A 12,854-nucleotide genomic window follows, 5' to 3' on the forward strand; every position below is an offset into this window, starting at 1 on the left:
TAGTGTTTCATAAGCTATCTGACCTGAAGCAATTTACCTCACCTCTTCTAACCTTGACTGCTCATCTAGAAAATGAGGATAAAAGTATCTTTCACTGAAAGTGAAAGGGTTGGGAGGGTTAAGTGAGCATGTAGTATATACTTCCTTATTAGAGTGCTGGGCTCTCACTGTATACCCCACTCATAACCTGTGCTTATATACATCCATTTAATTTTTATAGAAGAGTAAAATGGCTCCTTGCTAAGCTTTCTTCCAGCTCAGGTATATATGTGATAGTCAAAGAATATGGGTGGGTGTCTTGGCTAAGAAGTCAGTGAAAGCCTATTTCAGGAAGTGCCCTGTCATGTTTTAGGCTGGTGGGGCAGCCTTCTACCAGGCATTGGTCTGTCTGGCTGATTTAGGACAGGCCCACTTTTCTAGAGGTCAGTGATCTCCTGAAGCCACTCCTGCTGGTGGATTCCAGGCACTTTTCTCCTTGTGCTTCAGAGAACAGCTCCCCACAGCCTGGGTACTCTGAGGGCCAGACAGACAAGGGCAGGGCCATGAATATGCTGGTCTTGGAGGCCAATTCTAGGCACTTCTGGAATTGATGGACTTGAATAACCACCAACACAAAATGCTTTCCCACAAGATAGGAAGTTGAGTCATCTGCAGAAAGTCACTCTACCTTCCAGGCAAATGAGCCACTGGAGGGGAGCTAGAGGTCCTGCACACCCACCAACCTGTGGCTCAATACTTACTGTCTAGCCAGTGGATCTCCGGCATGTGTTGCAGATAGCTGTCTGGACAACCCTGGTCTCCTTAATGGCCCACCGCCCTGCATTCTGCACATGGAAGCTCTCTGAGGTGGTGGAGGTGTAAGCCAATGGAATGGCCAGCAGAGGGATGCAGGGTGACACCTTCCCTGTTATGCTCCTATCCACTTGGACATTTCTGCTCAGACCCTCTCAGCTTCTGCCCCAACCTCACTGCTCCCATCATCCAGACAAAAGACCTCTCCATGTTCATTTTTATTTAAAGACTCAGAAACACAGGCATCATAGTTTGTCATCACTGTCAAATTCATCCAAAATCACACGCTGACATTTGTGTGTAACAAAAACATTGGTGTGTGTGTGTGTGTGTGTGTGAACTGTGCAAAGTACAAAGAACTTCTCAGCCAGGCAGCTGAGCTTGTTTGGGGTGCCAGAGTCTGGAATTCGTAATATGAAGCTGCCAGGGAAGTGCCTGCCCACTGTCTCCCCACTCTGCTTCTGTGGCCCTTTGGTGGACCAGTTGTCCTCATCCACTGACCTTGCTCAGTGGTGCCTATGAACTCTACTGCATTCCTCAAAGCAAGTCACCTTGGCTGCCAAATGCCACTGATAACCAAGATGTGTAAGTTGCTGGGCCAGGGTAGACAGTGAGGGTTCAGGTAAGGTGTTGGTTTCATCTTAGTAGCCAAAATGAGTTTGTCCATTAGGGAAAGATATCCCAAAGGGTCTAATTCTGCTCTTGCCCTTGTCTGTGGGCCAAATGGTCATGAAGGCTGATGGATTTGGCTGAATATGTTTGAAAATACCCCAAGGCACCAGGGCTGGTTGTGTACTTCCCTACTCTCTGGGAGCCCCACCTGAAAGGATGTCCTGGTGATGCCAGCCTGGTTAAGGCTGGCCTATGGCATCCCTTCCTTCCCAAAGTCATACCAATACCTGACCCAACTCTGCCACAAGAAGGTCCAGCTGATGCCTTGCAAAGGCACTGGATACTCGCCTAGCTCTCTGCTGTGAGGGGTGCTGGGCCCTCGTGGGGGGCTGCCTCACCCACAGTCACTAGGCTGTTTATCAATTCCTACCTACCACGAGCATTGTGTGGGTGGTGGCTGAGAGAGGAAAGAAGGTCCAAGTTAGTCTATTCTGTTGCTTGGTAACTGCCTTCGTTAAAAAAAAATAAAAAGGCTTTCCTTAGTATCTGGGAATGTGAGTTAGTTCTGGTCTCACTGAGGAACACGTGTCTCCCTCAGTGTGTTAATCCATGCACATTTTTGGTGATGGCATGATTTTAAACAAGCACATGATTTTTGTGCATGGCAGACAACTAATTTGGAACCAATGGCAAATGGATACCTTCTGGTTGTCATTAACTCATGTAGGGCTCCCTGGGTTTAAGTTGGATTTCGTCTTTCTTTGATTCAGAACAAATTTCTCAAGTCTATTAAATCTATGATTATCTGGAGAGAGGAGAAGAGCCTTTGTCTAGGTGTGATCCCACCATCATGGTAGCCACCTGGCAGTAACAAATAGCCAAGTCACATCCCCAAATAGGAGCTCTGAAAATAAGTGTTTTGTATTTCAAAGGCATTCCACCAGGCAAGGGAATGTGTTTCTGGATTTTGTTGCATCATTGAAAACCAGGGAGATCCTATGTTACCAAAGGCTAATTTAGTCAGCCTAATTTAAACTTGAGTCGCTTTATAAAAATAAAGAGAGAGGGAGTTTATGAACTGTGACTCTGAACTGACAAGAATGTATTCTTAAGGTGTGAATCTCTTGAGAACAAGACTGCCTGCATGACAGGGCTTCTCCAGTCTGTTTCTATGGCAGGTCTGGGCTGCTGGGCTCATGAAGAGGCCTCAATGGACGCCACCCAGGGCAAGGTCCCAGGATCAAAGGTATTCTTCATCCTCTCTCTTCTCCCAGCTCCCTTGAATTCTTCAAATCTGCAGCAATGCCTCAAATCCCTTGTTCTCCTCATTGTACTTCCAGTCTCTAGACCAATATTTGTACTGCCTGATAGGGACACATTTATTAAAAAAAAAAAAAAAAAAGACAAACCCATCATAGGGTGGGAAATCTGAATTGTGGTTAAAAACTACACATTTCAGTAGTGAGAAATCATACTTTGATAATGCTAATTGTAGTCATTTTCTCTAAAGCAATAAAAGGAAAATTCTGCCTTCCTAGGCTGGGGTTGACCTTCATGTTCTTTTTACTGCCACACAAAAGGCAATTATAGTGACCCTTACTTGAAATGCTTCCAGTTCTTGAATAATAATTACCACTGTCTAGACATAGCATGGGGCTTTGGTAAAGGTTTAAAGAAATTGGCTTTTTCTAAACTCCCTCCAACCACTTAAATGGATTCCCTCTTATCCACAGAATAGTAGCCAACACTGATATTGAGTGCGTGGACTTTTCAGTTTTCCAAAATTCACATGGTACATATAAAAATTCTGCCCACTTGATTATCATCTCAGACATTTTTTCTTTCAAGCTCAACCAAGTCATTATTGGTTTTACAAAAAGGCAGCACCAGATGTATGAAAAATAGGCAATGTATGACCTATTAGAAATATAGAAAGTCTAACAGCTTTACTTTAAAAAGATGTTGTAAGAAAGAAGCAATGCAAAGGGACAGTGGCGGCAAAACGAAACATGTGGCTTATAATATGATGGGCAGGAAACAAAGCCAAGTGCGATCTTGCGCCTCCAACAGGAGCTGCATGCTGGGCTTCCCCAGGGACTCTGGGGACACAGCAAAGGCCCTGGGCCAGGAACACCCTTGCTGAGTGGCCAGGTGGCAGGTGACTGAGGTATATAGAGAGGTGATGGAGCAATCTGGACCCCCCCCCCCCCAAGAAGCCCAGGGCAACCCATAAAGACAATCTTCAAACGCCCTGGGTGCCATGCCCACCACCCAACCCCCACAGCCCTTCTGCAGCTTTCGGCCTTGCATAGGCAGCAAACAAGAATGCTGCAGCTTAGCAGTAAGTCACAGAGCAAATCAACCCGCATCAGCAGCTTCTCTTTTCAAAGATATTTCTTTACAGTTTACGCAGAGGGAAGCATTTTGTCAGAGAACAACCCCAGGGTGTGCTCTTGGTTGGGGGTTGTGGGCTCCCACCCCCATCCAGGGTGGCCATGTCAGGAGCCTTGAAAGGGACCTGGGACCCTCAGGACAGCCTTGACTTCCCTTGTTGTGCCCTGGGGATCCCAGGGAGCCTTCATGCCTGGGGAGTGGGGTGTGGAGAGTGTGTCCTCAGAAGCTCTCTACGAAGCTTCCCGGGAAGAGACCGGTGCGGCCATTCCTCTGCAGGGTCCCCTTGTACCAGCCGTCCTCACGCTTCTTGTGCACAAAGACAATGTCACCTTCCTTCAGCTCGATCTCTGCCTCGCTCTGGGGAGGGTAAGAGACCACCACGCGGTACCTGGTGGGGGGGGAAACAGATACCACATTGGGTGAGTCTGACCCTAGGCTGGAGGATGACACCCCAGGGCCTGCTAGCAAGGTCTCTCTCTTTGTTCTTCCTTTCCTTTTCCCCATCTGGTGTAATTATTATAATTTGGGGTTACTTCCCCCACTTTTAAAAATTTCTACTTTGATTTTAATTTTTACACCACCTTTTCATTTTTTTAATTAAAATTAAAAAATAATTTCCCCTCCATGTCCTTTTGGAGCCCGATCTATGCAGCTGGAACATTTCTGCCTGAGAGACAGTCTCTCCCTCCAGCCCATTTTGGACAGTGGCCTCCTCTGAGGTGGGGCCTGGGATAGCCACTTCAGTCCTGGGGCAGGCACTGGGGTATGGGCGGGACACTTAGTTGTGTCCTCAGTTCTGTCCTGTCCTGGCTGCATGATGCCAGGCTAGTTGTCCTGACCTCTGGAGTGTCAGCTTCTTTGTCTGAGGAACAGGGAGGGTGGGGGACGCCTCTTAAATGGATGTCCTACATGATGTGTGAAACTGTTCTGGACCTTGTATGGTAAAACGGTCACTCTTTTTAAATGTGCTCCTTACCTTAGCACCTGAACTGGATGAAATCACATCATAAATGAAGCCCAATTTTTTACACATCTCATTTTCGAAAAACCTGGGTGCTTCCCTGCAGCCTCTGAGGCCTCTGTGGAACCTCATTTCAGACCAACATGACATAAAATCCAACTGGACATAATTGTTCCCATAGGGGAGTCAAAGTGGAGCTGTGGGCCTGAGCTCTAACCTAGCACAGACCCCTGAGGACCCCTCATGGCTATGGCAGGTCCAGGGCATGGGTGGGCACTGGGTGCTGCCACGCACAGCTCCCTGAATCTGAGACAAATCTGACCCTCTGGCTGGCAGCTGGCTGGGGATCCAGAGCCCCAGGATCAAGCACACATCCCACACCACACACCTGTCCACCGGGCCTCAGAGAAAGGTTAAAAAGAAGTTGTGCTCACTCTAAGGGTCAATGTTCTAAAACACCACCAAAGGCAAACCAGCATGTGTCCTGGTGCCCATGTTCCTCGCTGCTGCTCAGCCTGTCTGGAATCTTCTGTCCCCACCCTCCAGCCAGCTGTGCCTCCCTGCCCCCTCAGGGAACTCCTCAGGGGCAGGTGTGCTCAACACTAGACTGGGCCTGCACCTCAATGCTGAGGGGGAGGAGGGAGGAGCTGAGAGGGACCTGCCCACCCCACTGGGCATGTGAGGTGAAGCTTCTCTGCAATGTCCAAGTCCTAACTGTGGATAGGTTTTATAGCCGGGAGGATGCAACCACTCTCCATCCCTGAAAACCCCTAGCTGGAAGTCGCTCCAGAGCCTACATCTGGAGAGTTACACCCACATCTGGAGGGTTCCTCTCTGGTCATGGAGCCTGCCCCACTTGGGACCCCTGCTGGACCCTTGCTCCACTCCAGGTTCTCTGCAGTCAGCAACCACACAGTGAAAACATAGGCAGACCACAGCCTTCCTCTGCTCAGAACAGAAGCCAAAGTTGGGGAAAGGCTTCTGTGTTCTCTTTGCTCTCTGAGCACATGTGCACTCCTCAATCTCCCCCAGCTCAGGACTCCCTTGCCCGGGCTGCTCTTGCCTGCCACTTCCTTGATGCTCTCTCTGGAGCAATCCCGCCTTCCACAAGCCAGCTGGGCCCTGTTCACCATGCTTAGTGCTTAGCACAGGTCTCCCACACTAGCATGCAAGCCCCCAGAGCAGCAACTGTTACCCCATGCTCCCTGCGGTGTGCCCAGTGCCTAGGACAAGACTTGCACACAGGAGCACTATTCATACATGCAGGAGGGCATCTGGAGGCCTGGGGGTGGTGCTGTCAGTCAGATGGAGCTGCTGGGGAGCCAGAGTAACTGGGTAGGCGGAGGCGCAGAGGTGTCAGTGGCTGGTGGCAGCTGGCGCGGAGAGGTCCAGTGGTGCCTGTATCTGGGCCTGCAGCTCCATAGCAACCACCCAGCAAACAATGCCTCCCCCCAGCCCACAGTGTACACTTCAGCTCCTGCTGTCAGCCACTGGCCATAGGAGGGGAACGTTGGCCAGACTAATGGCCCAGGAGCAGGATGACCAGCAGGCCTTAGGGGACTGGGTCATCCATCCATGCATAGGAGATGAACCTGGGAGGAACCACATACTGGGTGGTTGGCAATGCTGGGACTCAGAGGCCCAGGGCCTGACCTGGACTAGAAAGGCCACCCCCAGGAGGCACTGTCCTGCTGCTCCCCTCTTCCCTGGCAGTGCCTGGCTGTGGTCCTGGCCCACTGGCTGGGGCAAGAAGGTGGGATGTTCCTTTTCTCTCAGTCTTCCTTGGGCTGTCGGCTGTGAAGGCCTGTCCCCTGGGTCCTGTCTCCCCCATAAGCCACAGCCATACACATGGCCTCTGAAAGAGATCATCCAGGTGTCCCAAGCAGCTGGCTGTCCTGAGGATCCTCAAGGGGCTCTAAATGTGAAGCCTCTGACCTGTATATTCTGCTTTTGGAAAACCAGGACATTATAACCAAAAGAGTTCCTATGTCAGCATTTCTTCAAATGTGGCCGTAGACTTCAGGGCCTCTAGGTCAGAATCCTGGCTCTGTGCCAGACCTACTTGATGAAACTGTGGGAATGGGGCCAGGAGTGTGGATTTTCAGCAAGTTCTGTGGGTGAATGTTTAACTTGCAATTGTTTGAGAATTAAGATGAAAGTTCTAGGCAAGTCTTCATTCTCCTTCAACCACCTGCTCAGAGGGCCTGGGGTGCTGGCCCATTGGGGTTAGGACAGGGAAGCCATGGTTTGGGGCATCTGGGATTGGTGCTGTGAAGGCTGAGGAGACAATGCACAGGCAGAGAAGACCCAGGCTCCACTCTGGGGAGCTCACGGTCCCAGGTATTCCAGGTTGTTGAGACCAGGGGGGAGAGAGAAAGGTGGCTCCTGAGTCTGACTTGGCAGGCAAGCAGGGTTCCTACTGCTGAGGGACCAGGGCTGGCCAGGCGTGCTGAGTGCTTTGGAAGGGCTGCAGGTATAGGAGGGTTGGGCCAGTTCTCATAACTCTCTAGGCTCTAGATGCTGGCTTTGGGGGTATAAAGGAGAGAGAAAATACAGTATGCCTCTCGCTTTCCTCTCAGCCCAGAATCTCTGCAAACGGCTGCCTGCTGGCCACTCCCCGATGACAGATGGCCTTGAGGAGGTAGGAATAGTCTGTAAAATCAGTTCCCATACGTCCGGCACTCAGGCCATGTGTGCGGCTACAGAGACCAGCACCAGCCCTATCTGTGGCTCTCTGCCACCCTCCACTTTTTCTCCAAACACCTGCCTCCTTCTCTTCCCCAAGGATGAGAAGGCAAAGAGTGAGATGATTTCTCAGACTTCAAACACAAGTTTTGGCTTTTGCCTCAACTGCCAGATGTGAAGCAAACAAGCAACTCTGAAAATGTAATTTGCTAGAAAAAAAAAAAGTAATTTGGTGCTTCTGAGTAATTCAATGATTTAATGAGCCCAGATGGATGATGTGGGCCTAATGTATAAGAGTCGAGCATTTAACGTTCTTGTCCAGATCATTCCAAGACTCTGAGCTATTTTTCCTGCTGCATGAAAGTAATTGATACTCCCTGTTATAGACACAAAGGGCCAAATGAACAGTTAAGGACAGCAGCTACTCCTGTGTTATGACTGTGGCGTCATAAATTGTAAGAGACTGCCTTGTGCTGAGTTAAGGTTAGGTCAACCACAGCTAATTTTCAGACATAAGATTCAGGAAATCAAAAGGCTCAAAATCAGAATGAATTCTTACCACTGCATATTGCAATTAGCTTTATGTGTGAGGTTTGGCATGTCCTCCTCCTGTGTCATCTGCTCTCCTCCTGACAACAGGGGTCACCGGGAGGCCCTCTGAGTGGCAGGCTTTTCAGAGCATTTGCTTCAGTGCCTACTGAGGGCGAGTGACCCCCGAGATGGTGGATGTGATCATCACAGAGCAGTTTCCCTCTAGGAACTTGGAAATAAGAGTATGCCTAAACCCCAAACACTAAGCTAAAATATCAGCACATGTATTAGGTGCTTGTTGCTGTTATAACAAATTTCCACAAACTTAGTGGCATAATTTCTTATCTTACAGTTAAGTCAGACATCCAATATAGTCACCCAGAGTGCATTCCTTTTGAAGGCTCTGGGAGTAATGCATTCCCCTGCTTTTTGCAGCTCCTAGAAGCTGTCTACATTCCTGGCCAAAGGCCCCTTCCTCCATCTTCAGAGCCAGCAATGGCCAGTTGAGTCCTCACTGCATCACTTTGACCCTGTCTGCTGCCTTCCTCTTCTCCTTAGAGGGACTCTGTGATCACACTGGGCCCGCCTGGATAATCCAGGATAATCTCTCCATTTTAGAGTCAGCTGGTTAGCAACTTCTATCATGCCTGCAGCCTTCATTCCTCTAGGCCATGTAAGTCCCCCATGTAAGTCACAGTTTGGGGGATCAGGGCACAGACATCTTTGGGAAGCCATTGTTTTGCCTACCATGACACATAATAGATCAAAAAAACTTAAATCCTAACAAAGCCAAACAACTCACAGGCCAGTAAGAGGTGAGGATAAATAGACTGAGTGTGTGAACATATGGGAGAAAAGACTGTGCCAATAAAAAGTAGAGGAAGGGGTGCCAGGCAACATTGGGGGCACCACCATCTTATTATTGTATATGTCATACCATTTCATATAATCATATATGTCATTTAATATGTTATTATTACTCTTATTATGAATTCATAATTTCCCAGGTATTGATCTATGCATTTTACAAATATTTTAACTATCAGATACGTATTAATATCCCCACTTTGTATATGGGGGAACTGGGACTCGAAGAAATGAAGATGCCTATTTGGGTGAAATGGATGATAAGAGGTAAGTGTGCCGATATTTCAGAGCCACTCTGCAACTTCTCCAAGGTTCAAGAGAGCCAGGAGGCAGGCATCCAGAGGATGGGTGCAGGGCGGCTGGCCCAAGAACTCAGCCAGACCTGCCCAGGGTCAGCATATCCCTGCTGGGGAGATGGGACGTTAGACGGTACTCCTGGATCCCATAACTATACTGCTGTTATGAGTTCCCCAAGTAACCTCCAGAAATGTGGCTCCCTGCACATTGTCCATAGGGCATAACATGTCCAGATGGTCCAAGGATTAGGCTCCCGAGGAAGGGTTAGTAATCGGCACTCTGGTTTACACATCAGGCCTGTGAGTTTGGCTCTTACAGATCTCCTGAGAGCTGAACCTGCCTCTAGTGAGCTGATGTGCAGGCCTGGCCAACCAGACCTGGGGGAGTTCTCCATTGTTCACTCCTCTGGGCGGCCCAAACTTCCTTCCTCTGGGAACAGTTAGGAGAGACGCTTCCAGTGTCTTCCTGAATCCTCAGGAGGGAAACTGTTACATCCCAGGGAGTTTGTACATAGGAGACACTCAGAACATGCAAGAGGCAGCCTTGTAGCACCCAGAGCCTAGCCACTCCAGGTGAGAGATGCCCCTTCCTCAGTGAGCTAGTGGTGGAAGCCTTGAATCTGAGCCCCACCTGCCCTTTGCTGCTCTCCCTCCTTCAAATCTTAAAGTGGCCTTGCACACGGCAGGCACTCTGCAGATATGTGGCTTGCAAGTGAGTGCCCAGGGCCTCCATAGCAGGGATTCCTGTTACAGCTGCTCCCCTCCAGCTGTGAGCTAAGTTTTATTCACAAGCCTGCAGGGCCCAAGGCCAAGCACTTTCTGGAGCTGTCCCAGCCTGAAGACTAAGCCTTTCCATTGTTACACCCTTGCTCCAACATGCTGGGGCTTCCTAGGACACAAGGCAGCCTAGGGGCTGCACAGGGTGAGAGAAGGGGGCATTTGGGGGCTCATTAGGCAGCAGTTTCATTTCAGGCTGTATTTTGAAAACTCTCATCACTAATGAGCTTCACAGAGTGCTGGGGACAAGCAGGATGCCAAAAGTCTCTGGGTACAATAAGCCTTGATTAGATGGAATATTCACAGAATGAGAGTAATTCTCTGATCTTTCTAGTCAATCATGACTTCCATGGTTTAGTAGAACAGGGTATTTTAAGACCTTTTATTAAGGAGTCTGGAAGTTGAGGGATCTAGGGAGAACAGAAACTTAGGGGAGACATGAGAACACCTTTGAAATATCTCAGCCTATCTTTCTCAGGAGCCACCAACTTTGTTACCTGGGGCAGAGGGACTGGGAACCACATTAAGAAATCATAGGCATCTGGGGGTTGGTCTTATGGAAGGATGAAGGTTCTGACATGAAAGAGCTGCCCAAAGTTGGAGGAGGCTCCTTGGAGGGAAATGGAGAAAGAAAGAGAACATGTGTGCCTGTGTGTGTGCCTATGTGTGTGTGTGTGTGTGTGTGTGTGTGTGTGTGTGGTGTTTGTGTGAGATGTGAGGTGCCTGTGGTATATGGTGTGTGTGAAGTGTGTGTGTGGTGTGTATGTGTGTGTGGTGTGTGTATGTATGGTATATGGTGTATGTGCATATGTGGTGTGGTATGTGTTTGGTGTGTGAGTATGGTATTTGTGTGAGATGTATGTTAAGTGTGTGTGGTATGTGTGTGTGTGTGGTGTGTATATGTGTGTGGTGTGGTATGAGGTGTGTGGTGTATGTGTGATATGTGGTATGTGTGGTGTCTGTGTGGTATTTGTGTGAGATGTGTGGTATATGTTGTGCATGTGTGTATGTCTGAGGATGTGCGTGTGTGTGCTATGTGCTATATGTGCACATGTGGTGTGGTGTCGTGTTTGGTGTGTGTGGGGTGTGGTATGGGTGTGGTGGTGGGGTGTGTGTGTGTGTGTGTGTGTGATGTGAGGTAAGGTGTGAATCCAGTCTCCTCAGGGCCTGGGGGTTTGCTGTGGGGAACGCACCTCACAGTAATGGATCCTGCTGTGACGGAGTTTGGACAGCAAGTATATCTTGAACCAACAAGGGGGTGGTGATCAATTGCTGAGGATCCAGAGGCAGATGCTGATATCCTGGCAAGGCTGTGATACGGTCCATACTGTTTTAAAGCCAGAGACACCCAGATCCCTTTGTGGGCAAGTTGCACCTTGGGCAGCTGCTGACCATGCTCCTCAAAGTGGTTCAGAGACCAGGCTCTGTGGCTGGAAAGCCTTGAATTCAATCTCTGGCTTGGCTAGTTACTTTTAGCTCTGTGATCTCGAGCAAGTTACTTAGCCTTTCAAGAAGATGGGGATACTAAATTCATAGGGTTGTTACAAGAATCACCGGAGGTAACACACACAAGGCACCTAGAACAATGCCAGCAGATGCTAAGCTGCATACACAGCATGGCCATTCTGGGTGTTTATGGCCCAAGTCCATACTGATTGTTGAGTGTCTGAATCTCCCCCTGCACAGAGCACAGAGCTTTCATTCTAAAAACAGGTGTAAATATGGACTGACATGACAACTGCTTATTGGAAATCTGTAACCAGCTCATGTTGTCCCTCCGCTGCCTGTGGAGACTGTTCTCTCAGTGGCGCTGGATCTCAACACCACAGCATCAACCCAGCCCTGAAGCCCATCATCTGGGTATGCCTTGGCAAAGTGGACTGCAGCTTATTTGTGTGGTCTGAGAGCTAAGAATGCTGTTGCAATTTTAAATGGTTGAAAAAGAAATCAAAATAATAAAAATATTTCATGACACAAGAAAATTAAACGAAATTAAAATTTTGGTGTCCATAAGTAGAGTTTTACTGGAGTGCCCACGCCCTTTGCTTCCATATTGTCTATGGCTGCCTTCATGTCGGCACAGCAGAGGTGAGAGTTGTGACAGAGACCTGCAGTGTCTGCAGAATTTACTATCTAGGCCTTGACAGAAAAGGCGTGTCACCCCCCATTTAGACAGAACTTAACTAGCCCTGCATTGGCACTGGGGGTTAGTGGATGCTCAGGACAGTGGTGCCCTTCTCAGGCTTCAGCACTGGGGTCCATGGGGAGGAGCTGGCCATCAGGCAGTGAGGCCGAGGTGAGGGAAGATTCAGACAGAAATGCCAGGACTGTTTCCTGAGGAGACTGCTCTCATGTTTACTATTTAAGCAGCGTTCTAACAAAGAAGGCACATGGAAGGGAAAGTACTTCTGTGCTATCCAGATTGGACACCATCACCTCTCACTAGAGTGCCTTCAGCCCTTATCTGAAGCTCTCTAAGGACTAACTCAAATGGCCCCATCAGCTGAGCAAGATGCCAGCCTCTGACCCCTTATAAAAGTCAGGCACATGAAGGCCCTCGGTGGACTCAGTTTACTGCTCTGTATAACTCTAGGCTGAACTCTATGAAGTTTCTGGTTTTGGTTAAAAAAAATGAATGTTGTCACTTTTGTATGGTTTAACCCAACAGACTATATACCTTGAGGCCAATTTGGGGGTAATGTTTTATAATTCTAAGATGTCAGAGTGGGTTGAGCCTCAAGAAAAACTGCCTCTGGGGTGGGGTACACAGGCCATGGGACTCAGTCCAGGGGTCCACTCCAGGTTTCCCACAGGGTTGAGGGGAGATAGTCCTCTCACTAGCATCATTGCTCACTCTCTGGGCTCAGTGCCCCATCAGTTCTGCCAAGTTTCCTGATGAATCCCTTGCAAATCCCAAACTCAGGACCCATATGGATTCA

General features: G+C 48.9%; 1 protein-coding gene across 1 annotated transcript in view; it reads right to left on the bottom strand.

Moving 5' to 3' along the window:
* Positions 1-997: 997 nt before the first annotated feature.
* The window catches only part of SH3RF3 (SH3 domain containing ring finger 3), a 375,407-nt gene continuing 363,550 nt past the window's right edge, over positions 998-12,854 (bottom strand). Inside the window, exon 10 of the mRNA XM_053890489.1 lies at positions 998-4,186. Coding sequence (XP_053746464.1) covers positions 4,018-4,186 — 169 coding nt within the window. The 3' untranslated portion in view covers positions 998-4,017. The remainder of the gene's footprint in view (positions 4,187-12,854) is intronic.

The sequence above is a fragment of the Panthera pardus genome, unplaced genomic scaffold (genome assembly GCF_024362965.1).
Source record: "Panthera pardus isolate Hobbes unplaced genomic scaffold, ASM2436296v1 HiC_scaffold_25, whole genome shotgun sequence".
Lineage (NCBI taxonomy): Eukaryota > Metazoa > Chordata > Mammalia > Carnivora > Felidae > Panthera > Panthera pardus.